This window comes from Mus musculus, chromosome 7 (assembly GCF_000001635.26).
Source record: "Mus musculus strain C57BL/6J chromosome 7, GRCm38.p6 C57BL/6J".
In the NCBI taxonomy this organism is placed as follows: domain Eukaryota; kingdom Metazoa; phylum Chordata; class Mammalia; order Rodentia; family Muridae; genus Mus; species Mus musculus.
In genome coordinates this window covers 63137239-63164833 of record NC_000073.6, presented here as the reverse complement: position 1 = coordinate 63164833, position 27595 = coordinate 63137239, and the positions used below count along the sequence as shown (strand labels likewise).

General features: G+C 43.8%; 1 protein-coding gene across 1 annotated transcript in view; it reads left to right on the top strand.

Annotated features, from left to right (window-relative positions):
- Window positions 1-27595, top strand: part of Chrna7 (cholinergic receptor, nicotinic, alpha polypeptide 7) — a 113835-nt gene that overhangs the window by 47693 nt on the left and 38547 nt on the right. Inside the window, exons 3-4 of the mRNA NM_007390.3 lie at window positions 5253-5297; window positions 16142-16251. Of these exons, the coding sequence (NP_031416.3) occupies window positions 5253-5297; window positions 16142-16251 (155 nt within the window). The remainder of the gene's footprint in view (window positions 1-5252; window positions 5298-16141; window positions 16252-27595) is intronic.

Sequence of the window (27595 nt, the reverse complement as noted above, 5' to 3'; positions counted from 1 at the left end):
ATGCTGGATGCTAGAGGCACATGGAGTACCATCTGCAGAGTCTCGGAGCACAGAAGCCTAGTCTCTTTTTTCTCTCTCTCTGGCAAACAAGAAAATGTGCAAGCCAAAAGAACACACATGGTGTGCACTCACTGATAAGTGGATATTAGCCCGGAAACTTAGACTACCCAAGATACAATTTGCAAAACACATGAAACTCAAGAAGAAGTAAGACCAAAGTATGGATACTTCATCCCTCCTTAGAATGGGGAACAAAATACCCATGGAAGGAGTTACAGAGACAAAGTTCAGAGCTGAGACTGAAGGATGAACCATCTAGAGACTGACCCACCCGGGGATCCATCCCATATACAACCACCAAACCCAGACACTATTGCATATGCCAGAAAGACTTTGCTGACAGGACCCTGATATAGCTCTCTCTTGTGAGGCTATGCTTGTGCCTGGCAAATACAGAAGTGGATGCTCACAGTCATCTCTTTGATGGAACACAGGGCCCCTAATGAAGAAGCTAGAGAAAGTACCCAAGGAGCTGAAGGGGTCTGCAACCCTATTGGAGGAACAACAATATGAACTAACCAGTACCCCCCCCCCCCAGATCTGTGTCTCTAGTTGCATATGTAGCAGAAGATGACCTAGTCAGCCATCAATGGGAGAAGAGGCCCTTGGTCTTGTGAAGATTATATATGCTCCAATACAGGGGAACGCCAGGGTCAAGAAATGGGAATGGGTGGATTGGGGAGCAGGGTGGGGGGAGGGCATAGGGGATTTTCAGGATAGCATTTGAAGTGTAAATGAAGAAAATATCTAATAAAAAAAAAGAAAATGTGCAAGCTTGAGTCAGGAATAATGGCATACCTGGGGCCTGCTTTTGAACATGACTGTGTCAGAAAGCAGGGTAGGTGGGCTAGGCTTGAGTGGAGCTTGGGAACAATAGCCTGGGCAGAGGGGCAGAGGGGCAGAGGGGCAGAGGCGCAGAGGGGCAGAGGGGTAGAGGGGCAGAGGGGTAGAGGGGCAGAGGGGCAGAGGGGCAGAGGGGCAGAGGGGCAGAGGGGCAGAGGGGCAGAGGGGTAGAGGGGCAGAGGGGCAGAGGGGCAGAGGGGCAGAGGCGCAGAGGGGCAGAGGGGCAGAGGGGCAGAGGGGCAGAGGGGCAGAGGGGCAGAGGGGCAGAGGGGCAGAGGGGCAGAGGGGCAGAGGGGCAGAGGCATGACTTGGGACTGCTTTTTGAGCAACTTTTCAAGCAGAGGAGATGTCTTTATCTGTAAGCAACTCACAGTTTTGCAAAAGAGACATTTCTTCAGGCTCACTTATGCCACCTTCCCATGAGGCCCCCTTGAGACTGGGGTTGAGGATAGCTCATAACCCCACTTCCCAGGAGGCTGAGGTCTGCTGATAGTGTACATCATGTACGGTCAGGTGAGGAAAGCTTACACCCAGGGTTAACTGTATGGTGCCTTGGCAGACAGGCTCTCAGCAGGGGTCATGACTGGTGTTTATATGGTAGACATGAGAGGATCTATATCTTGTATTGTTGAGAGAGTCTAGCATGTAAAAGCAAAGGTCAATCGTATGTCAAAGAGAGTGTTACACTGGATACAATCCATCCTCGCTAACTTCTTTAAAGGGCCCTGCTTTTTTCTCTCAGTGAGGCTTATCCTTTGCACAGGTGGGTCATACCCTGGTCCTACCTCATCTTATGCTCCAGGAGCTCAGGAGCAATAAGTGACCACTGTGCATCTCAGTGTGATGACTGTAGTGGGACTATTCCACCAATACTTCCTGAAAGAGTGCAAACTTGGCTGGACCGCAACTTACAGAAAAAGCCTTGTGTGATGCACTATGGACTTGTCGGTTGACTCACTGTGTGGTGCACTGAACATCTTTGTAAGCGGAAAGCTCCCGTGGAAGCAAACTGGCACATGTATATGTTTGGGTGTGCACACATGTGCCTGTATGGGCAGGAGGCTGTATACTGTGATGGGAAGGTAAGGGAGACCTTGCCACCTGACCAATGGGAACAGAAGAAGAGGCGATCCAAATGGAGAGCTGCAGCATCCTGCCTGGTCCTGGGCTTCCTTTGCAGCCTGGGGTGGACCACTCTGTCTGGCATGGCTGTGCTGCCAGGTGGTGGCTGGCTGCTGCTTGTTGATTACAGTTTGAAGCGCTGTGATTTGGTCCCATGCTGCTACGCAGTAAGGAAATCCAGTGTCACTCTAATGAGGTTTCTGTCCAGACTCTGGAAAGAAGAAAGGCTTTTAATTAGATTGGTAGTAATTGAGCTCCCAAACCACAGAAGCCTCTCTCGGGAGAGGCAGGCACAAACACAATTAAAAGAAGGGAAGGCACCTGAATGGAACTCTTGCTAACTCTTAGCCGATTAGTAACAGCAGCTGCCTAATAACTTGAGGCAACAGATACACATCCCGAAGAACTTAGGGATGCACATGTTGAGGAACTTAAGTAGCGCTTCCCAATAATGTTGGTGACTGAAATGGAAGCATTGCTATGATTATAGTTTATAGAGCTCTATCAGGGAGCATTTGCTTAGCCCAGAGCATGAGACAGGTTAACCTGCGGCAGTGATTTATCACTAACCATTGTGGCACATTTTAGTTTAGAGGAGTAGATGTATTTCTTGCCTTGATCAAACTGTAGTTTCTTTTGGACTTCAGTCTTGGCTTGGGGATGGATACTCTGGTGCTGTGTCCGATGTCCTTCCACACACAGTCCAACCTTCTCTTTCGTAGTTGCTCAGACTTGCCCATCACACCTTCAGCGGTACCCAATAGACGAGCATCTGCACACAGGGGCATCCATGTATCAAACTCTGGCTGCTAATTCCTTACATGTGGGCTACATTTTCTTTTCCTTAAGGAGCAGAGTTCAGTGCTCACGTGCATTCCCAGTCATGGACCGCACTCTGGAAGGTACCCTGTGCTTTTATTCTTGGGATCAGTTTTGAGTGTGTGTTTGTCAGTGAACCCAGCCAGATCAATTCTGGATAAAAGAAGTAAAGGTGTCCACTTCCAGGCAGGTTTTCATGAATACTTTTCCTGGAGGGTATTGGTTGCTAGTTTTCAGAGTCCCAGCCAGATCAATTCCGGATAAAAGAAGTAAAGGTGTCCACTTCCAGGCAGGTTTTCATGAATACTTTTCCTGGAGGGTATTGGTTGCTAGTTTTCAGAGTCCTTTAGGTTGGAATTAAGGATTCCAAACTGACTGACATCATTCTTCAGTATAACTTGTCGCCTTAAATATTTTAACTGAAATTTTTTTCTTATGCATTAAGGGTGTTTTGTTTTGTTTGCATGTGTATAGGTGCACCACTTGTGTGCCAGAGAGGGCAGGAGAGGCCATCCAATCCCATAGAACTGGAGTTACAGATGGTTGTAAGCTGTTGTGTGGGTGCGAGTCTTCCAGAAAAGCAGCCAGTGTCCTTTTTTTTTTTTTTTCCATTTTTTATTAGGTATTTAACTCATTTACATTTCCAATGCTATACCAAAAGTCCCCCATATCCACCCACCCCCACTCCCCTGCCCACCCACTCCCCCTTTTTGGCCCTGGTATTCCCCTGTACTGGGGCATATAAAGTTTGCAAGTCCAATGGGCCTCTCTTTCCAGTGATGGCCGACTAGGCCATCTTTTGATATATATGCAGCTAGAGTCAAGAGCTCCGGGGTACTGGTTAGCTCATAATGTTGTTCCACCTATAGGGTTGCAGATCCCTTTAGCTCCTTGGCTACTTTCTCTAGCTCCTCCATTGGGAGCCCTATGATCCATCCATTAGCTGACTGTGAGCATCCACTTCTGTGTTTGCTGGGCCCCGGCATAGTCTCACAAGAGACAGCTACATCTGCGTCCTTTCAATAAAATCTTGCTAGTGTATGCAGCCAGTGTCCTTAACCGCTGAGTGAACTTTCCAGTCCCACTGTGCACTTGTATTTTGCTGACTCTGCTGGGTGTGTCCAGCTATGAAAAAAGGGCTGGTGGTAATACTTCATTTAATGAGACTCTTAGATTCTGTCCTAGTCAGGTTTCTGGCAGTGAAATAAACACCTGAAATAATTCACTTATAAAGAGAAAAAGGTTGGCTCACAGTTTTTGAGGCCCAGTCTGTGGGTAGTTGTTTCCATTGTTTTTGGCTTGTAGTGAGACAGCACATCGTGGTGGAAGCCTATGGCAGAGGAAAACAGTTTACTTGTGGCCAGGATGGGAAAGGGAAGAGGAAGAAGGGGCTGGCATCTTTTTGTTTCTTTGGTTGGTTGGTTTTTGTTTTTTTGAGACAAGGTTTCTCTGTATTGCCCTGGCTGTCCTGGAACTCACTTTGTAGACCAGGCTGGCCTCGAACTCAGAAATCCACCTGCCTCTGCCTCCCGAGTGCTGGGATTAAAGGTGTGCATCACCATGCCCGGTTAGGGGCTGGCATCTTAACATGTCTGGAAAGTGCCTGTTCCACTTCATCTGAGAACTTCCCCATTCACCCATCTTGTACTACCATCTCACAGTAATGCCAAGGTGCTGCTGGTGCCTTTGGCATGTGGGCTCTCAAGGGAGACTTACAACCCAAGACTCAAAGATGCACAGTGCCTGAATTAAGCCATGGTAACTGTACACTCCCAAACTCCTGGGTGATATGTGGACTCCACTCCTGCCTGGATCCTATTTTGGAAATGTAGAACTGGACTTTGAAATCAGAAAGTTAGAAGTGTGACAAGCTCTTTGTTAGGTTGTCATACCTTCCACATCCTCTGTTTGCTCCTCTTGTTTGTGTTTATATTAGAGGTGTCAAGGGTCTGACATGTTGTGAGATAGATAGAAAAGAGGAAAGAGCCAAGACCCATGCAGGGATAAAGCAAATACAGTGGCCATTCGGACCCTTAATATGAGTCAGGAGTTCCATATGACATGCCTCTTCCTAGGATGGGGGGGGTGTGGTATAAAAAGATGAATAGCCAAGGCCTTCCCTGGCATCATTTCTGATGGTAGGCTGGTCTGATTTTAATTTTCTTCTTTATATTTTGCTGTCCTTTGTAAGTGCTCTGTAATAAATGTGTATTACTTCAGAATAAATAGAAAAGCTTGACTCTCGGGAAATGTTACTGGCATAGATTTGGAAGTGCTTGGTGAATTCTAATTTCCACACACAATGTTGATCCCCAAAGTCAGACTTATACATGAATAATTGTATCGTGGCTTCTTTTGTGAAGCACATAAGCCACATTTATGTCACCTGTTCCTTTTTGTTTTTGAAGGATGAGAAGAACCAAGTTTTAACCACCAACATTTGGCTACAAATGGTAAGTTCAGATCCCATTCACTTACCTGCCTGTTCTTGCCCCCAGTGCATGTGCTCAAACTACATGGAAAGAAGTTCCTAAGGGAGGCAAGGCTGGTGCTCTGACCCAGCGCTGGCCAACTGAGAGTGCTGGGGGACCACATGCAGTCTGCTATGTTTGATAGGATGGAGCCAAGGATGAGAGCCTGACACCAGCAGGACTCTATGCTTGCTTGTATTTCAGTGCTGGATGATCTCAGGACATTTTTAAACATTGCATGCCAGAGAAATAATCAGATGCATGGCCACATCTAGAGATCGATGGCCTGTATTATAGCTGCTCCCTAGCTCATAAGTACCTCTCCTGTTGTCAGTATGCTCCAGAGCTGCATGTTTGAAGGGAACCAAGGGGCCTTTAGCCAGGGTGTTCACACTCCATGCTGTGGACTGAGATTCTTCAAGAGTCTTGAAAGGATACAGATGTGAAGCATCCATGTTTTGAAAGTCCACAATCAGAAAATGCTCTGAAGCACAAAACATTTTTTGATTTTCAGAGTGACATTCAAAATGTTTCATATTTTCAAAGCTTTGGGATTTGGAATTTTCAGATTGGGGATGGTCATCTGAAAAAGATATTAGCAAACTACTCCAAAATCCCCAATCCCTGAAACCCCCAAACACTTTGGCTGCTAGCATTTTGCACACACAAAAAGGACATTCATCTTGTATTTTATCCTTGAATTTTTTTATGTGACATACAGATTTCTAATCTAAATTATTTAATTGCGATATATATCAGTTCCATCAAATTGTAAATATTAGAATCTGAATTTCAAACTGTCAGTCTCTAATTTAGGTGGAGTTTTTTAATGCCACTGTAATTTTGTGCACATATAATTGTTACAAACCCAGCCCCCTTCTGCTCTCATATATTTTACATCTGCTCCTTTCCTCTGTGTGTCTTCCTTTCTTGCTGTCTCCTCCTCCTTTCTTTTCCTCTCTTCTTCCTCTTTTAGGTTCTTTCTTTTCACTTCTTTTCCCCTTTTCTTTTGTCTTAAGACAGGGCCTTGTTCTGTAGTTCAGGGTGGCTTTGAACTCCCAATCCTCCTGCTTCACCATCTCAGGCTCAGTGAGGACAGGCAAACATCATCACGTGTGCTTGTGCACTTGCATATCTAGTGCATTTTTAAAATTAGGGTTTTGTCCTATTGCAAAATGTTATATTTGAAACTCCATTAGTCTAGATTTCTCTCAAATGTAAATATTGATGTAACATCATTTCTTTAGGCCATAGTACATTAATTTTTTTTCTGAACTGATTTAAGGATGCTGGTATTGTTATATAACTCAACAAAGTGATATGGATTACAAAGTTTAAACATTTTCTGAGTGGAGATTCTAGTCTATCAAAGAAAACCCTTGGCTCTCAATTGATTTTTGCATCTATAGGTGACTTTTTATTTCTAGAAATGAGGGACAGATGCAGTCATGGCCTTTGTTCTATCACTGCCTGATTACAGGTGCAGGGACCTGCAGAGTTGGAAATAAGTGGTCTTTGTGCAGCCCTGTTACTCAATTCTTTAAACTTCTCTTCAAATGTGTGTCAGCTGACAGACTGATTGCTTTCTCCTTTTGTTGTTATTGTTGAGAAAAAGACATTAAAGGGATTAAAACCATCTTAGTTTTGGAAATATTTGTCTGGTAATTCATGGGGACCGATGCTGTGGATTGGCCCCTTGCTTGGTTCTTGACTCAGTGGCACAAAAATAGGACACTAATAAGTTGAGGTGAGCCTGTTTTGTAGTGCAGTGTCAAGAGAAGAAATAGCAGAGGCTGAAGAGATTACTGGGTGGCCCTTGGCAAGTGAGGTTTCTAGGGAACCCATCTGAGAATTTAAAGCAGGTGCTAGGGGCATACTTTGCTATGGAAGAGCTCTCTCACTGAGCTATCTGTAACAATAATGTAGAGCTTTGGAGATAGTCCCATGTAGGAGTTAAAGAACACAGCCTATCTGCTCATGTGTGCCCTCCTCCTGGCTTCCTTGGTTTATGCTTAGATATATAGTATCAGGGAAGGCCAGCTACATCCTCTGGGGCACTCATTTCACCTCTCCTATTCTTTGTTTTTAATTAGGTATTTTATTCATTTACATTTCAAATGCTATCCCAAAAGTCCCCCATATACCCTCCACCCCCCTACCCACCCACTCCCACTTCTTGGTCCTGGCGTTCCCCTGTACTGGGGCATATAAAGTTTGCAATACCAAGGGGCCTCTCTTCTCAATGATGGCCGACTAGGCCATCTTCTGCTACATATGCAGCTAGAGACACAAACTCTGGGGGGTACTGATTAGTTCATATTGTTGTTCCACCTATAGGGTTGTAGATCCCTTTAGCTCCTTGAGTACTTTCTCTAGCTCCTCCATTGGGAGCCCTGTGATCCATCCATTAGCTGACTGTGAGCATCCACTTCTGTGTTTGCCAGGCACTGGCATAGCCATACAAGAGACAGCTATATCAGGGTCCTTTCAGCAAAATCTTGCTAGTGTATGCAATGGTGTCAGCGTTTGGAGGCTGATTATGGATCTGGAGGGCATTATCCTGAGTGAGGTAACCCAGTCACAAAAGAACTCACATGATATGTACTCACTGATAAGTGGATATTAACCCAGAAACTTAGAATACCCTAATTACAAGTTGCAAAACACATGAAACTCAAGAAGAACGAAGACCAAAGTGTGGTCACTTTGCCCCTTCTTAGAATTGTAAACAAAACACCCATGGAAGGAGTTACAGAGACAAAGTTTGAAGCTGAGACAAAAGGATGGACCATCTAGAGACTGCCACACCCGGGGATCCATCTCACCTCTCCTATTCTTGCCTCTTCCAAAGTCATCTTGATCTAGCTGGACAGTGGTCCATCTGTGCAGACCTGGGAGCCCACTTCAGCAAATTCTGGTAGCTCACCTTTCAAAGCAGGTCCTTTGTTCACCAGCCCATGGCTCCCCACTGTTCTCAGTTTGCCTTTCTCACCTTCTAGGTATAGTCTTACATCCAGCCTCCCTGTTCTGCCCTTTCTCTTCCCTAGTTGTGTCTGTTCTCAGCACAGTAGCCAGACTGACCTAAGTGAAAAATGAGTGCCCCTAGACTTGGACCTCCGTCCTTCTAGGGGCTCTGGTTTCCCCAGATAATCTACAACTGAAGGCAGTGAGGGTCCCTTCCCTGCTTACATCAGTTCTCTTCCATTTCCTCTCATTCTTCTTCCTGGCTCTGCTCCCTGCTGTCTTGTTATTATCCAGGCATGTTGCTCAAGAGTGGCCTGGGATTTTGCAAGTACATAGAAAGCCACATGATGGGTTCCCTCGCTTTCTTCTGTTTTCTCAAACACTACCACTTCAGTTGCTTCTTCCCAAACCTTCCTATGCTAAATTCAGTTTACTCTGTTTATCGTTCCTCCTCCATCTCTTTTCACTGCTGTGAACAGAAGATCGTGTTAGACAAATGTTCTACCACCGAGCTATGGTCCAGCCCCTAATTTGTCCTCTTTGTTGCTCTTTTCTCCTAAGGAACTTCTCACTCTCTGATACATGTAGTACCCACTTCTCCCCATGCTCCTTGCCTCCAGGTCTCTCTCGCTCTATCAGATATCCTATGCTGGGGTTGAACCCCACGGTACCTCCAGATCGTTGTCCACTGCCTCACCTGCAATAGGCACTGAGTAACTTTTGTTGAAGGAATGAACAAACTCAAAACTCTTCATCAACCTGGGGCAGGGGGAAGAAGTCTGATCCATGCTAAAGCCAACTCCTTACATAAGGAGGATGCTTGAGTTAGTTGAAGTCCTGAGAACTCTGGGAGATGATGACTGTTTTCTTGGGACCTGTGAGGAACAAATAAAAACACAGCAAAAGCTCAGGGGTCAACATTTCTTTCTTCTTTTCTTTTCTTTCCTTTAAAAAAAATATTTATTTATTTATTTATTTTTTAATGTGTCTTCCTCTGTGGCCCTGACTGCCTAGTTGTTTGCTGTGTAGCTGAGGGTGGCATTGAACCTGAGTTGATTTCTCTGCTTCATCCTCCTGCCCCCTTCCACACTACATACACACCAAGGGCTGGTATTATACCCCAAGATGCCATTCTACAGAGAGAAATATGTGCCACAGACAGATTGATAGATATTTGTCCCTGTACCCACCTCTCTGGCCCTCAAAAACTGATTGCTCTCCAGCAATGTCTCAGACATGGCCAATGATTTTAAAGGGGGCTGGTTTCCAGGAAAATTGTAACAGGACTATTACCGTGCTGAGTTCAGACATTCTGGAAAAATAACACCTGTTTTTCTGAAGGGTATCACTAGAGACTTTTAAATTTCTTTGAAGCACAGGGTAGTTCTAATTAAGAGTTGCATTTGCAGAAGTACCTGAAATTTCACTTTTTAAATCCCACTTACTTATTGAACTCACCACTGAGAGTGCCTACTTTGTAGAGGGCATTGGCCAGAGCTGTGGGAGAGCACTTAGAAATGTATTAGCCACATTTCCTCTTTCAGCCTTTTACAATCAGGCTGTGCAATTAACTCATTTAAAGAAAGGTTAAGCACCAAGAGATGATAAATGTTTGAGGAGATAGGATGCTAATTACCCTGATTTGATCATTATACATTGATATATACATGCACTATATTAGCATCCTGTATGTATAAATAAGTGCAGTTGGGTGTTACTTGATTTCTAATGAATCACAAAAAGTAAAATTGGTCATTATAGCAAATCTCGATGTTTCTCTGGAATATTGTAAGAATGGGTGGGTATACAGTGGGGGTCACAGGTGGGAACAATCCTGCTTTATCAAAATGGAAAACAGAGTGGCCTGACTCTTCTAAAGAGAAGCAGTACAATGATGGCACTACTGTGTGCCCCTGCATTAGGGTAGCCTACCCAGGTAAGCCCTGTCCTAGGCAGCTTGTGCTAGGAGGAGACTGAGTGTTGACACTGATCTGGAAAGTGACACCTCAGTTGGTGGAGGGCTAGGCCACTGCCTCCCCACTGCATTTTCAAAGACCCCCAAGAATCTTTGGTTTAAAACAATTATAAGCAGTTGCCATTGAAAACCCACGTGACTGTGCCCTTGCCTCAACCTCCATTGCTTTGAGTAGGTCCTGGTTGCAGGGTGGACACTGGACCTTGCATGTCACCAAGGGCAGGCGTAGGAGCTTCCTTGGGACAATTGATAAACAACCGTGCACTGATTTTTATTTCTGTGCTCCTTGGCCACTCACCTGCCTGGCCTGACCCAGCCTTGATATTACACATAGATAAGAATGAAGCTCAGGATGGAAGGAAGCAGGGCCAGAGTTCCCAGGGGAGCCCCAGCGAGGGCAGGAGGCAGATGGATTGTCAGGGAATGGCTTTTAGCACTGGGTCTCAGTTCCCAAAGCCTCGTTTCACTAAGCTCTGTTCTGAAATCTGATACACATAATCTTTTCTCCAGGGTGTTTCTACTCTGCAGTCAATTTTCTGCAAATTATAGATTTTTCAGTCCAGTCAAAATGGCAGAGTCACAAAAGTTTTCTAAAAATTAAATTCCCCTTGACCTACCCCTTGCGAATTTTCTTATCCTTTTCCCCAGCTGTCTTTCATTTTGCATGATTGAGATTATTCCGACAGCCTGAAGAATACCGAGTTGCTGATTTCTGAGAGTCTCTTCCTACCCTGGGGTTGGGGTGCGGAAGCTGGTGGGAGATTCCTTCTGCAGAGGTTTTATCATTTTGGGAGACTGTTAGACATCTTTGATCTCATGTGTGTGAGGATATGACAGAGGACATTTCAGCTTCCACAGAAACACTGGGACCTACCAGATGCACACATTTTCTTTGTAAAACCCTCCTTTTCTTTTTTAGAACATCAGCCATTTTGCCTTCAGATTTGATCATCTTTCAGTACTTACTCTCTATTTTTAGACTCCTAATTCTAATTATAGTAATAATAGCATTCACATCACAGATTATTAGATTGTAAACCATAATTAGTCCTAAACTGCTTCCTTTTTAAATTTCTGCATTTATTATCTGTGGAGCAGAAATACCACTCATTGTGTTTACACATTAGCCAGCAGTGTGCTGCTGTGGGCTGGACTGCAGCTGTGACCAGGTGAGTGGCACTGACTGTCAGAGACAGCAAAATGTCAGCAGGAAAAGCAGGGGAGGGACTCACATTCTTCCTTTGAGTCAAAATACACGATTAGGTGAATTTTTACCAAAACTGGGTGATGTTTTTCTGACACCAATTATTTGATGTCATTTTTAATACTTACAGCAACTCTCTAACCCAGCTGGATATCCATTTAATTTGATTTTGATATTGTCCACCTTGAGTTAATATCTGAATCCACAAGCTCAAAGTCTGCTTCCCACGAGGTTGTTCCTACATCAAAAACATGTTGCAAACGTGTTGCCCTGGAGACACATACCCGTCACACTGCCTGTAACCCAAAGGTTCTAAGCTTTGGCTATCAGGTACACATTTACTGGTGTTTTCTCTAAAGGATACTGCTCAGAGGCAGATGTGGAAGAGGCATTGGGGCAGGTGTTGAGGGAGAAGTTACCCTGCTCCTCAGGACATGCTATACTTCCTTCCATGCACTCATGTGTGTGCGCTCACCTGGAACGTCACTGCGCTTTGTACAGAAGTTTGTCTCCCTCAGTCTCCAATCTCATCTCCCAACTCTAGACTTGAGGATGAGATGGAGTTTGTCATCCCTGCTCTCTAATCAGGCAGTCTGGCTTTCTTCCTGAAACTGTGAAAGGAGATCCAACCCCAAAGCTGCTAAATTGGCATAAACTTAGATATGGTCCAAAGGATGATTTTAGCAAAAGATATTCCTGTCACTCAGTAAGTTTCAAGAGTTTAAAGAGCTCTATACAAAGAAAACCAAATATATTTCTCATTACATTGCAATATATTTTGAAAGGAAACAAAACTATTTTCGTTCTAAAAGATTTTTACTTTTTGAGAATTTCATGCATTAGTGTTGTGTATTTATATCATTTCAAACTCTAACTCCTCCAACTTTTCCTGTGTCCTTATCCACTCCTCTTCAAATTATTGACCACTTATACTTTAATTATTACAAATACACAGACATACCAAAGAGACAGGGAGAGTGAAGGAGCGGGAGAGGGGGAGGGAGAGGATGCACACATGCGAACCTTACAAGGTTCCATTCATTGTTGCTCGTTTGTATATGTGTGTTTAGGGCTGACCACAGGAGATTAGGTAACCTATCGGGTGGCTGTTGCCTGGAGAAGATTGAGTTTTCTCTATGTAGAATGGGGCTCTGTGAGATTTCCCTATCTATGTTGGCATGTGAGTGAGTGGTGTAAATACGTCTGCTCTGTCTTCTGTGATGTTCCATGAGCCTTAGATCTAGGGATTGTGTTGCAGGTGAATCAGCTGGGGTTAGAAACACTGCATTTTGGCTGGTTTCTCTAGTGATCTCTGTCTACTTCATAAAGAAGGTTATTTGATGAAGGATGAGAGCTACACTTATCTTTGAGTATAAGTATTTAGAATGCAACTAGAAAGGGTGCCAGTTTAGACAAGTGGCAGTGGTAGGTTCTTTTTTAGGGTCTACTCTCTCCTAGTCATTGGGTAGCTGGCTAGATTTACAGTACCAGGTATGATTCTCCTCCTATTGAATTAGTCTAATTAGAGAGCCTGTGGTTACTCCCGAGATATGAGTGCCACTATTTTACCTTCAGGGCTGTCTTGCCTTGCTGGTTATTGTTTTGGTTCCTAGGCTCTAAAGCTGGGTAGGACTATTGACTGCTTTGAGTTCTTGGTAGTCTTCATAGCACCTTCATATATCATGAGAGCTAGGCATTAAAGAGACAGCTTCCAGGCTGCTTCTATCTCAATTCCTCTAAGTCCCATGACCAACCAAAGTGTGTGGTATCTTCAGAATTAAATTTTACCTTCAAGTTCTTGGAGGCAACCAAGAGCAACATCAATAATCTATATTGTTTTGGGCATTCTTAGACTCCTTTGACAAAGAACTGGAAGAGAGGATATTTCACCTGCTCTGTCCACTCCTGTTTTTCATGCCATGTACACACATACAACACACACACACACATACCCCAAATTTAATTAAAAGTTCCCTGAAAACTCAAGACATGTTTATAGAGGGCCCAAGTGTTGGATTGTATAAGGGTCTGCAGCACAATGGTATATGTCATACATTCTATATTACCACCTCCCCTTTCCTTCTGTCACCTTACAACCCACATACTCTTCATTCTATGGCTGTAAAGGTATATCTCTGTTTGGTTCATTCATGTGGTTTCTCAGGGGCTGCCATTTTGAAAGGTTGCTAAATGCTCTCGATGAAGAGATATGCCTTGGGCTTCTATCCCCATTGACCCAAGATCTAAGTGGCAGGAAACGATTTGAGAACACACATCCATTTCTTGTAAAGCCTGACTGTAAAAACCTCATTCTACATTTTTTCTAGGAAGTTCCCCATAGGCTCCTATGTTGTGTTAGTGTTCCCTACTACACCCATCATGCTTTTTATACCCTTGTTTGTACCTCAGGTATTAGACATGCTGTAGCCCTGTATCATGTAGTGTTCTATAAAGTGAACATATTGTTTTCTAAATCTATCATTTGTTGCTTGCCTATAAGAACTGCATGATTTTGCCCTGCTACTGAAAGCATGGCTTCATTTTATCCTAATTTTATCATGAGGGGATGTGTACACATGGGGAATTGCAGTGCAGAGGAGATAATTCAGCCTCCTGCATTCTCACAGCAAATCTCACAGTCCAGATGTGTCTGGTTCTAAGGTTTCTTGTAGCCATTCCTCCCCACTACTTGCTAGGTCAGGTTGGTTTCCACATTAGAGAAAAGGAGCATGCACAGATCAGCACCTTCAGAGACTGCATCCAGTCTGAGTTGTTATGGCTGAAGGTTTGTAGTACAGACATTGCTTTAGAAGAACCAATCCTGAGGCAGTCAGAGATTTCTTCTATGTCACCACATTGACAAGCTTGGATTGTGGTGAGGCAGAAGGCACACATACAGTGCTGACCAGGCAGACTAGCAATGATGTCACCTGCCACAAAGCAATGGAGCACCCACAGTTGAATGTGCTCAGAAGCTAGGAGATGTGGGGAAAGATGGGAGGTGTGAGGCAGCTCTGATATGCTAAGTGGTCTTATGTTTGAACAGCCAGATGATCTTATTCCCTGATATCCCCACTCATCTGCCTATCATGTCATCAGGCTTACGAGATGGGTCCTTTCCCTCATTGCCAGTGTGCCTTCAAGGGTTGTTCTTGGAACCCCAGTCCCTATGGGTACAATATTGGTCACCGTGATTAACTCAGAGCAACACTCCAGGGTTAAGAATAAGATGGAAGTGCTTTGACACGGAATCAGGGGAGAGAACAGAACCAAGAACATCCAGATGGAACAGGCTGTTACAAACATGGTTCAGCAAACCACTTGAATGAGGCAGAAGTTCCTTAGTGTTTCGCCTCCCCTCATTAATCTCATCAGCTGTGGACCCTACAGGACAGATGTTGATGTGCCAGTAATGCTGCTGCATTTTAACATCCTTGTTTGCTGAGGTCCCAGTTGTGAGTAGCGGTGTTCTCTGACTTCAGATTATTCCACTTCTGCAGTAGACTTTTAGAACACTGTGGGTTCTCCAGGGGACCTTTGAGACCTGTCCATGGATTTGTGTTGCCAGAATCAGTAGCCGTAGACCCACAACATTCATCTGTATATTCCAAGTCAAGTCGCTCTAACAATTTTGTTCCTTCCACTTGAGTATTGTTTCATAACTTTACGACAAACACAATTGGTCAGAAATCAAATGGTGATTGCTATACATCTGAAGCATTTATATGCCTTTTAGCATAAATTTGTGGAAAAGCTTCAGGGCCCAAATGAGAATGTGTTTGATTATGGGGGGGGGGCACTCTGGTTCTAGATGAAGATATAGCACTCCAAACCTTCCTAAATCCTGGAGAGTCTGGATCTTGACGCATGGATGTCAGTAGTGACACTTTAGAGGTGGTGGGTCCTTTGCTGCCAGGCCTGGAATCTAAGGCTTGATTGCCTGTCAGTAGTGGGAGGACTCTATGGTTATATCTCTGCCATCTTGGTCCTGGGAATGGTACCCGATTATCAGAGAAAGGACTGTAGGTCTTTCTGGTGTTGGAGATCACTCAGAAAGGCCTGACCCTGAGTTGCTAAACTCATCACTGTACTCATGAGTGCTCCTAAGTCTTCATCCCTATGTCTGTGTTCTGCTGCTGAGGCTCAGGGTTTGAGGCATCAGCTTATAGTATCAAAAGCACTGTCTATAAGGAAAAAATAAAAAAATAAAATTTAAGTGTGCCCTCAGAAGTTCTGAGAGGTTCTGCCTTATGAAAACAAACGGCTGGCATTTCTATAGTTTGGTTTTGATTCCAATTGTAATAAATGATTTTTTTTTTTCAAAATGCCCTTTCAGAGAAAACTTGGAAAGCAGAACCATTATTTATTTGGCTAGAAGTAACCAGTCCATTGGGGGAGGAGAAGCCTAAGGCTAGAGGTGTGCAGTGAGTTGGAATTGCCTTTAATGCCATCATACAAATGTGGTCATGGTGACAGCAGGTCCCCAAATGCAATTTGTTATGCTAGTCTGGATCGTTTTAGACGGGAGTATTTAATTCCCAGATTCCTCACACTTTATAAATAACAACTAAATCATGGAATAATGTCTGAACTCTTTTTGACTTTGAGCTTTCCTGATAATTTCTTACAAGAAATAGAAGTAAGCCGGGGAAGAAATTGCCACTAATTCTCCATCTTTGTCAGTCTTGGACAGATCACTATTTGCAGTGGAACATGTCTGAGTACCCCGGAGTGAAAAATGTTCGTTTTCCAGATGGCCAGATTTGGAAACCAGACATTCTCCTCTATAACAGGTAAGCCCGCCTGGCAGATGGGCAATGATCTTCACTTGCATGCATGTGGCGATAAACCATATTTGAGTATTTTACAGGAAAGCTGGCTGTGTTATCTTTAATTTGGAACCATTGCTCCTTTTGAGGCTTCCAAGTGGGCAGATCTCTGGGAAGCTGCTCTGTCCCTCTGCTGGTATTTGCATCGAAGTTCAGGTTGTCTCACCCACTGCCAGAGATTCTCCATCTAAAGGGCTGTGCTATAGATGCATAAGATTGTTCCCCATTTATAGGAATATGAAGCACTCTTGAAGCAGTGCTTTGCTATCTCTGAATGGCCACCATCATAGTACACAGCAGAAGGTGCCAGACCACATGTGCATTGGAGAAGACAGTTTGGACCTAGGTTCTTATCTGACTTGTTCCCCATTGTACACCGTGTGTCTGTTGCATTTTGACCAAGATCGGCAGAACATGCTTCTCAGAGAAACATATGCACAGGCTGAAGAAGATCTATAAGAGTCAAGTAATATGGATGACAGCTATGTTTTTATATTAGGGGCAAAAAAATAAAGGGATTTATTTCTAATTCAAGAATATGTGATTTGCAGACAAGAGGCCAAAAAGAGGTAAGTTTTAGGCAGGCTTAAGTTCTAAAAGTAGCAAATTCCTTGTCATTAGTAAGGGAGCTACGAACATCTCTGTCCTAAACAGAATGACCAGTGTGATGTCATGCAAAGGGGAAGGTACTGGAAGATCATTGTTTCTTCGCTCCTGTCTTTGGAGCAGGTTTTCCTGACTCATAGTACTGTGACTGTCCACCACTGCTCAGTGACCCCTCAGAGAACGTCCAGGGCAGCTGATTTGTTTTCACTTGTTACTTCCAAACCCTGGGCAGCTCAGTTTCTTGTATTCACATTTAATTGCTTTCTGCCTTTCCCTTGGATGGCTGAATGTGCGTCTAGGAGAAAAGCACCTCCTCGTTTGCTACCACTGTCAGCTTCTTAAAGGAAGTGCAGGTAACTGAGCTCCTGGGATGTCTGTCCAAGGTCAGAATGACTCGTCCATCACTGAATGGTTGAAACAGCTGAACTTTGGGTCATCCATTTCCTGGAGACTGCACTGATATCCTGGGTCTGCTGTAGAACAGCATCACTGACCACTGTCTTAAACAGCAGACATTTGTGTGCTCATGATTTTGGAGGATAGATGAGTGAGCTGTAGGTGTAGCCAGGCTTGGCTTCTGTGTCTTTCTACCTGGATTGTAAGTATCAGCCTTCTCACTATGTCTGTACATTGTCTCCTGTGCTATCTTATATCCTAATGTCTTGCCAGAACACAAGTCTAGTGACCTTCTTAACTTTAAATACTATGCGCGTGTGTGTGTGTGTGTGTGCGTGTGTGTGCGCGCGCGCGTGTGTGTGTGTGTGTGTGTGTGTGTGTTGGGCTCTTGCTATATAGTAAAAGATAGCCAGGAACCCTTGACCTTCTTGCTTCTACTTTTTAAGTGCTGGGCTTCCAAGTATGCAACACCATACCTAACTCTTTAATTGACTCTCTTCTGGGCCTGTCTCTAAATACAGTCACATTTTCACGTACCAGGGTTTAGAATTTAAATGTAAAAATGTGTGGAGAAACAATTTAGGTTTGTAAGGAAATTTCTGTAGTGCATGAAGCATACCTAGTGGCGTCCTCAGCAAAGGGGAGGCATTCAGCCCTAACATTCAGTGGTAGTTGTGTATTTATTTGTGGGAGGAGCTCGATGTCACCTATCAATTAAAACTGTGTTTCATAGTTCCTGATGAGTTTTATCTGAAAGTATGAATGTTTTTTAATGTAGTAGAATTTCAATAATGAGGCAATGAGGAATGGTTTTATGGCTGTATGTAAGACTGTTAACTCTAAAGCATGAAGTGTTTGATGATCTCAAACTTCTGGCTAATTGAGAGTTACTAATTAGCCTATATAATTGATTTCAAGGATCATGGATAGAACAACTTCCACCTGGCATATGGTACCAGGCTCTAGGAATGTGTCCCCTACAGAACACAAATCATAGTCTAGAACCCTGCTTGCAGCTACCCTTGAGCAGCTTTCCTGTCATCTTTTCCCTGTTGATCACATCGACACTGTCCCTTGTGGAGCTCATAGGGGCCACCTCAATGTTTCCCTCAGTTGTTCTAAGCAACCAGTGTTATTGTTTGAATCTGAAATACACTGGGAGGGGGCCCTTCAGCATATGCTCTCATCACTTTCTGCCCTCCGCCTTTGATTTTCTGGTACCCTGTAACATGAACATCTGTCTTCTACCAGAAGCTCTGGAAACTATGATGTTCTGTTCACTCTTTTGGGCCCAAACAGCCATGAAGTAAACCTTCTGAGACAATGAGCCAAAAGAAATAGCTCCTTCCTTAAGTTGTTTCAGGTCTTTTGTACAGTCTATCAGAAAAGTAACTAATGCATTCTATTGTTCAGAGTAACTGTTTTCACATACAAGTTCTGTGATAAATCATCTGCTAGCTGTCTTTTATACCCAGAATGTAAAATTCGAACTTTATAGAGGCTTTTATTTAAGCCAGACATAGACGATTTGTGTCATTTTTTTTCTTCTATTGCTACAAAACAAACTACCTCAAACTGAGTGGATTAAAAATCTCAGACTCTTACATTATTATTCTTTGTGATGCTTTGGCCTGACCAGACCAATCTGCTTCCATGTCTGCTACATATGGTATTGGAATACCACAGTTACTGGGGCTGAAGGACACACACCACTAGCCTGGGCTGCTGGCAGGGATGACAGCCATGGCTAAGGATCACACCACCTTGGCTTTATTCTTCAGTCCTTTTCTCCAGTTTGATGGCTAGGGGTATTTTAAGAAGAAGTAAGTGGTGTGGGGGCTGCTCTGCATCTAAGACTGAACACAGAACTCCCATAGCAGCCACTCACTCCATTCTATTGTTCAGAGTAGACAGCAGCCCAGTCCATTCTTGTCCTTTTGTCCACAAATCTTCACACTTGTAGAGTTTTACCCTTTTTCCTCTTTTGGTGTGTTATGGGTATTCCTCTGAGTTAAGTCTCTGCCTCCCCCTCCTGCATACTCAAGAGAGCCAGACTGATTTCACTGCCCGTGACTGTTCTCTACAAATTGTCCTTTTAGCTTCACATGCGTAATGTCGCATGTGTGTCACTCTCAATACATATACATACATACATACATATGTACAATACCTACATATATACATACATACATACATATACTGTAGGAAAGGAGGGCAAAAGATAAATGAAATAAAGGAAAGAAATCACATTAGCAACTCAGAAAACAACTGAACGAGTCAAATATTCAACACTAGAGGTAGCAAGCACAGGCTTGTCTTCTGCAAGTTCTTACTTTAAGGATTCTATACTAGGTGATTTTGAGAATGGCAAGCTTACTTTAAGGATTCTATACTAGGTGATTTTGAGAATGGCAAGCTTACTTTAAGGATTCTATACTAGGTGATTTTGAGAATGGCAAGCTTACTTTAAGGATTCTATACTAGGTGATTTTGAGAATGGCAAGCTTAATACTTTCTGTCTGTTTCAGGCAATCAGAATACAGTGCTCAGCCCATAGATATACTGTGGTCCATCCACAGATGGATAAAGGTGTTGGGCCTGTTCCCAAAGAAAGAGGTTAAGATGTCATCATTCTTAGAGATAATGTTAGGGCATCTGGCGATGTCTTGCAACCATAGAGAATTTCTTGTTCCAGTTTGGTGTCTGAGTCCATGTGTATAACACTATGGTTTTGAGATCTAATGCATTTTTTCCATGATTTAAGAGGCGGGCTCACTGTAAAAACAGATATCTCTGCGCCATTTCTAGAATGGGCTGATAAGTTTTCTTGATAGATGGGGAACCAGCGATGTGGTGCCAGCCAGCTAGATTGCCGTAAGGAGAGGATGGGCGTTAATAAGACTCTGCTTGATGCTGATTCTAGTAGTTTCTCCTTCACTTTATTCTGCTTCACTTGGGGCCGTCAACTCAAGGATTTTTCTGAACACAATCTATCTCAAAATGAGCTAGACAATTACAGATACCTTGTCACGGTTTCCCCTTTTTAGATGGCATTAAATGCCTTTCTGGTGTCAGTAGTCATTTCCCAAAAGGGAATTCTGCATTGTGACATAGAGGTGGGCCCTGTAACTGCAAACAAAGGTCTTGGCTTTCCTAGGAATCTTCTTTCTGTAATTGCCTAGTAAGAGAAAATTTTAGTAATAATGGGAAATTTTTAATGACTATATTTAAAGATGTGTTTTATAGCGCTGATTTTAGCAGCACTTGTGATCAGATATCTCTTTCAGAGACTGTGAGACACTATGTTTGCACATCTGCAGGAAAATATCTTTCTTCCCATGTCCCTGGGACCCCTTAGTTGGTGGCAAACATATAGAAATGACTGTAGTGCTAACAGATTACATCAATGGGAGAGAATGTTTCCCCCTGTGAAGAGTTGCATATTCTTCTAGAATTAACTCAAGATTGGAATGCCCATGCATGTGGTTTATTAGGGAAGTAATACCAAGAAGTCCTAGGTAGTCCTAGGCCAGGGTGATGGGAAAGGGTGGGGAAAGCAAGCATCAGTGTGGCAGCCGGGCTGTGCCCACTAGCAAATGTCATGGGCCCATCTCACATTGCTCTGGGAAACCTAGGACTAGGGTTTGTACAAAGCTACTAGCTCTTTTGAACCTATTAACAACTTGCCCCAGTATATGGACTGGAAAGCCTCTGGAGAGGCAGCTGTCAAGACCTTGGATGAAGGAAATACAGTTGTCAATGTGCTTTTCCCAACTCTATCCTAAAGGTCCTCCCCACCCCACCCAGCATTATTATAGACCCAAACTCAGCTTTCCGTGGGGATCACAGGAGCAGAGTTAAGCATTGTGAATGGCAAGGAGGCTTCTTAGAATAGGCTTCTTAGAGTAGGCTGGGTGTTCTTAGGTAGGCAGTGTGTACAAGGGAGGTAGCAGAGAGAACTGGAAGCCCAGGTCTATACCTTGATAGGTGGTGCCTATTCCATCATGGGCTGGAGTGTGTTCACAGAAGTTCCACATGGGTTCATAAGTGAAATGGGTCTCAGGAAGTGACCACTTAGTGTTATGAAAATTCACACCTCTGAAATCATGGTACTTAGAAAAAGAACTGAGGTGGCTCCACTAGTGAACAAAGCCCTGGAGTCAGGGGTGGGCCCTGGTAGGGCCAAGGGCATGTCTCGGTAGTTACCAGGATAGTTCTGGGATTCAGGAGAAATCTCCTGGTTTTGCCACTGGGACTTTGAGAAGGAAGCTTAGCATTATGGTGTTGGGAGTTTCTGCCTTATCAAATATTCCCATCTAATGGGATGGTGCTCTTTCTAAACTGTGTGGGTAGGAAACAGTGGAATATTTTATAGAGGCGAGGGGAGCTAGTCAATCTATATTTGAATCTCCAGGCTCATTTTCCAAAAGGTCTATCATGATGTTCCCTGGTGGCTGGTACTGTTTGTTTTTCATTTGTTGACTCGTTCAACCAATATTGAATGAAGGTCCCACACTGCCATTACACATTATGTGATAAACTGAGGATGCAGTATTGTCAAACCAGATTAAGTCCCTGTCCTGTAGAGAAAGGTGGAGAGCATATGACAAACTGTAAATGCCCCAAGAAAAGCAGCAGGGATGGGGACAGTTGGATTGGAGTCAGAGGCAGGAGAGAAACTTTCACAATAGTGTGTCCTATGGTGTCAAGGAGAGGAAAGATAGAGCAGTAGGGCAAAGGCCTGTCCATGCTGCTCCTGAGAGAAACACAAAGGTGTTGAGCTGCGTCTCTCCCTAGCCTCTGGGATGCCCCAGTGCTGCCAGCAAGCTGCTCACAGGAGGCAGAATACAGTCCATGATGCAGGTCCCACCTGCATTTCCCCCAGTGAAAAACAGTGGGATCTGGGATAAATGGTGTGGTTCCTTGCATCCTGTGTACCCAGATGCCACTGGGGACCTTGGAAAGTTGGGAACAAGAGTCTGTAGGTATGCACCAGACAAGAAGGGGCTGAATCTCAGGACAGGGTAGAATCTGGTTTGATTCTAAGTACAGAGAGGACATAGAAGCTGCAAGAGAGAAGGCCTCCAGGAGATTTAGGTGAGGCTCTTTACAATGAAGGCCTTCACACCTTCTGCTCCCTACCCCCATGGCAATCCTTGATAAAACAGATAGATGGTCCTTGCTTGTCCAAACTGTTTTATTTGATGGTGGATACGAATGCATGCATCTTACTCAAGGTGAACCAGGGATTAAATACCTTTTGTGGGAAGGAATGCCCAAGAAGGAAAGCTCATTGGCTAAACATTCAGGGCCTATCTAGATACATCATTACCACAGAGAACTCCAGGTTTTTATGCTATGTGACTGATTGTCATGGTTCTCTCAGTGTGGTGTCATAGTTACATGTTCTAGAGCAGGTCTTTGGCAGGGAGCTGGCCTCATGCCTACCATTCTCAATTCTGAGATTTCCCTGGGGTTTAGACTTACTCTACCTAGCCAATTCTTCTGTTTGGTGGCACAGTCCACTTGCCCCACATAAAGGAGGCTGAGATACCCAGGGTCTATTGATAGCTACTCTTGGAGTGCTCCCAGAACCAGCTGGCTATCTGCTTCTGCAATGGACTGTGCCTGTTGCTGTCTGAATACTGTCAACTGTGGAGGCTCTGGAAAACTGATAGCAAAGCAAATGAGTGTAGTCCATGGGAAAGCATATGGATTCTGTGTGGTGAATGACTTTTTCTCTTCACAGGTCAAGTGAGCCTTCCCGGATGGCTGTGCATGTTTCTCCTTTCTGGATGCACCTCAGAATTGTTTGCTATGCCTTGCTGTTCACTTGACAATGGATGACTTAAATGTCCTCTTTGACAAATGTCCCATTTATATTTGTGCAAGTATCATCATTTTTTTTGAAAAAAGAAAAATGTATCTATTTTTATGACCCTGAGACAAGAACATGTCCCTGAATCTATTACAGGAATAAAAGGGACCTGCATGGCCAAAAGAATTGGGTGGTAGGATCAGCAACTAGAGAGTGTTACGAACAGGATGGAAAGTGAGGACCCTGAGTTGGGAGCCTGACTGTGTGAGTGGAATGGGATTGGCTGACCTTGTGTATGGAATTGCTGTTTTATCTCTCATTTGCTCTGAATAATTTACAAGTGGGTTTTCATAGTTTCCTTCCCTCTTGTTGCCAACTGGTAGCCATCAGGTGACCTTGTACAGAAGCTGCTCTGTGTTCGTCTGCACTGTATACACACCCTGCTCATGGCAGTGAGCATATGTTACTTCTCTTGATTCTCTCAGTAACTTGGAAAAAAAGGAAGGAGGCATGCTAGTGGCATTGCCACGTGCCCCTGTAAGCCCAGCTAATTCAGACTGCCTGGAAGCTGCTGTATATGCCACCAGTACCTGTCACTATGTGACTCTTAGCACTGCCTACCATGTTTTGCACCTTCTTCAAAAGTTCCAGTGGTGTCTGCTGAGCCAAAGTTGTCTTGACTTGTCACCTCAACACATTGGAGCCTAGTCCAGTCTGCTGGACACTTGCTTGGTGTGAGGGCTTTTTGTCCTTCCTAGACTATGAAGTTGGCATGCTTATACATACTTCTCAAGGGCAGAAACTTGTACACGGAGATGATTGGTCCTTTGCCTACAGTCACACAGCTAGCTCTTTCGTAGTATATCATTTGATTTACTACTGTTCATGCCTCTGGACCTGTCTAAAAAGTATCTAAAAGTGCATGTTTTAGTAGATGTAAAGTTGAGAACTCCTGGGTTTTAAAGTTTTATGAGTCAAGTTGCATAGTAAGGAGAATATTGATTATAATAATGTATGTTTAGTTTTTTTGTCATTGTAATAATTAGTTACTTTTCTATTGCTGTAATAAGATGCCATGACCAAAGCAACTTATAGAAGACAAAGTTTATTTGAGGTTTACAGTTGCATAGGGTTAGAGTCCATAACCATCATGGCAGGATGCATGGTAGACGGCCCCCAGGCATGGTGCTTGGGCAGTAGCTGAGAATTCATACCTTAAGATAGAACCACAAGGTAGAAAGAGAGATCTACCTGGGACTAAGTGCTTTTATGAAACTTCAAAGCCAGCCACCAGTAACATACCTGTGCCAACAAGGCCACATCTCTTAATCCTTCTCAAACAGATCCACCAACTGGGAACCAAGAATTCAAATACAGGAGAATATAGAAGCCATTCTCATTCAAACCATTACACACAAGTATACACAACTTTTAAAAAAAGAACAGGTTTATTTTGGCTTATGGAATTGGAGGTTTCAGTCCATGACCAATTGATGTCATTCCATTGGGCTTATGGTGGCACACATCATGGTAATAACATGGAGAGAAACACAACATGCTGGGGCCCCACTGTCCTTTAGTGCATGTCACAGTACCTAAAACAGTAGGACCCACCTTTAAAAAATGTCCATCTCCTCTCAGGAATACCACAAAGAATCCAACTAATGGGATTTTGGGGGAGGGGGGGAGAGGGATATTTATATTCAAGCAAAAGCAGAGGCCTGTACATTTCAAGAAAGTTGGAACAAAGGATTATAGATCTTTTCCCCACAAAGCAAAAGAATGTTTGAGATGATAATGATGCTTACTCTGATTTTAACATTCTATAGTGTATACATGCATAACATAATGCTTGGTACCATATAAATGTGTATGGTTTTGATGTACCAGGTCAATATTTGAAGTAAAAGCAGAAAGTGTGCTCTTTCCTCTGAGCTGTATGCGTGTCTGCATCTTCCCTAGACAGTTCTGACTGCCTCAGCTTTCCTTTCATTTTAGGAAAGGAGTGTTATCTCTTTCTGAGCTGCTATGAAATTTCCATACTCTTCTTGACTATTGAAGCATGCTTCTCTGTCTGGAGATGGGGATCTACTCTATTCCTGAGCTGGTGTGGGACTTCTACAACTGTCACTTCAAAATGAGTTTTGCTCTGTATTGAATGCCCGCCTTGTTTTTAACCCAATCCCTAGATTAACTACTGCAGGAACATTCCTCTGATGGAACTTAGGGTGAAAATTTCCATATACCCTGTGAGAGTTTGGGCAGAATTTCCAGCAGAGGGGAAACCATTCCCTTAATGACCAAAATGAGGCTGTCTTGGATGTGGTATCAGGCCAGAATATTCTCTATGTCCCTGTACCCTAGAGCCCAAAAACTTATCATGCCCAAAAGTGTGGCTTTTTTGAGGTGATCTTCGGACACAGCAGTGGGATTGTGAAGTCTATATAATAAATGTTAGGTACTCAGTGGGAAATTTTGTTTGTTTGTTTTTGTTTGTTTTTACATCATGAGCTGCCTAAGAAAAGAGCGGTGAGTAGCATAGGAAAGGCTAAGATCAGCTGAATTTTGCACTGAGCCAGCTTGTGGGAGTATTACACATTTCCACTGCCCCTCAAGAAGCAATCTATGCATCCATCACCCACAGGGAAGGTAAAGGGAGCTTTGGGCCACAGGGCTGCAGCTCCAGAGGAAAGAGGCTCCTCCACCTGTTTCCTCTTCAGCTGCACCGTTGAAGGTAGTGCAAGCTGATATGTCCTGGGTGCATTTCACACACTTAGGCATTTTACATTTCCTAGATATTGTGAATAGACATGGCTGAACAAGTATATCTAGAGTAGGATTTTTGAGTCCTTTGAGCATATTCCAAGGAGGGCTACAGCTCAGATGTACAGTTAATCTACTTTTAGTCTTTTCAGAAATTTCCACACTAGTTTCAGTAGTGACTCTACCTTTCAAGTGCTTTCTCTGTAGGCTTCTTGTATGTTCATGGGCATCTCTTTCTATAGGGTAGGGAAGTTTTCTATAATTTTGTTGAAGATATTTTACCAGCCCTTTAAGTACAGAATCTTCAGTCTCTTCTATGCCTATTATTCTTAGGTTTGGTCTTCTCATTGTGACCTGGATTTTCTGGATGTTTTGTGTTAGGAGCTTTTTGCCTTTTGCATTTTCTTTGACTGTTGTGTCAATGTTTTCCTTTTTTTTTTTATGTTTATAATCTTTTTTATTAGATATCTTCTTTATTTACATTTCAAATGTTATTCCCTGTGGGAACTAAAAAGGGGCCTGGGAAAAGGGGGGAGGGATCGCCCACTCAGCTCCAGATGGGCATCCAAGCCTCTGACCCACTCGACAGGAAGTGGACAAGGGGCAGCTCCAGAAACCAAAAGGGGCTCCAGGGTTAGAGAGAGGGCATAGGGAAGAGAGGTTCCCACACAGGCATGAGTGAGCACAGCGGACTTTGATGAGCAGAGACTGTCTATGTTTTTAGAGCTTTATTATAGAAAGGCAGGGGGAAAGAGAGAAGATAAGAGAGAGAGAGAGAGAGAGAGAGAGAGAGAGAGAGAGAGAGAGAAGAAAGACTAGAGAGAAAGAGAGAGTAAGCGAGTGAGAGGAGAGGAGAGAGGAGTGAGAGAAGTGAGAGAGCAAGGAGGGGCCAAACAGCCCCTTTTTATGGTATGCTGCTATCTTTTCTGTTGCTAGGTAACTGGGGAGGAGTTTAGCCTGAAGGTCAGAAGCTTGGGATATTGCCTACTTGACTTTTAACCATGCTTCTCTTGTGGGGGCTCTGGGGGGGAGGTGGTAACTTAGGCAGGAGCCAGAGTTCCAGGAGCATGAGAGAACTCCTTCTGTCCCATGTAGATGAATTACCACTGGGTCTTGGGGTTCAGCATCTCAGCTCAACTGGAGACCAGCCTGTCTGTGCATAGCCCAATGCCCCACAATTCCCTTTCCTAGTTTTCCCTCAGAAAATCCCCTATCCTCTCCCCTCTCCCCCTGTTCCCCAACCCAGCCACTCCTGCTTCCTGGCCCAGGCATTCCCCTTTGCTGGGGCATAGAACCTTCACATGACCAAGGGTCTTTCCTCCCATTGATGACTGACTAGGCCATCCTCTGCTACATATGCAGCTAGAGCCATGAGTCCCTCTGTGTGTTTTGTTTGATTGGTGGTTTAGTCCCAGGGAGCTGTGTTTTCTATGGTATCTTCTGCACCTGAGATTCTCTCTTCTATCTCTTGTATTCGTTGGTGATGCTTGCATCTATGACTCCTGATGTCTTTCCTAGGTTTTCTAACTCCGGGGTTATCTCCCTTTGTGATTTCTTTTTTTTTTTTTTTAAGATTATCCTCAGACACTCTAGAAGAGGGAGTCAGATCTCATTACGGATGGTTGTAAGCCACCATGTGGTTGCTGGGATTTGAACTTCGGAACTTCGGACCTTCGGAAGAGCAGTCGGGTGCTCTTACCCACTGAGCCATCTCACCAGCCCCCC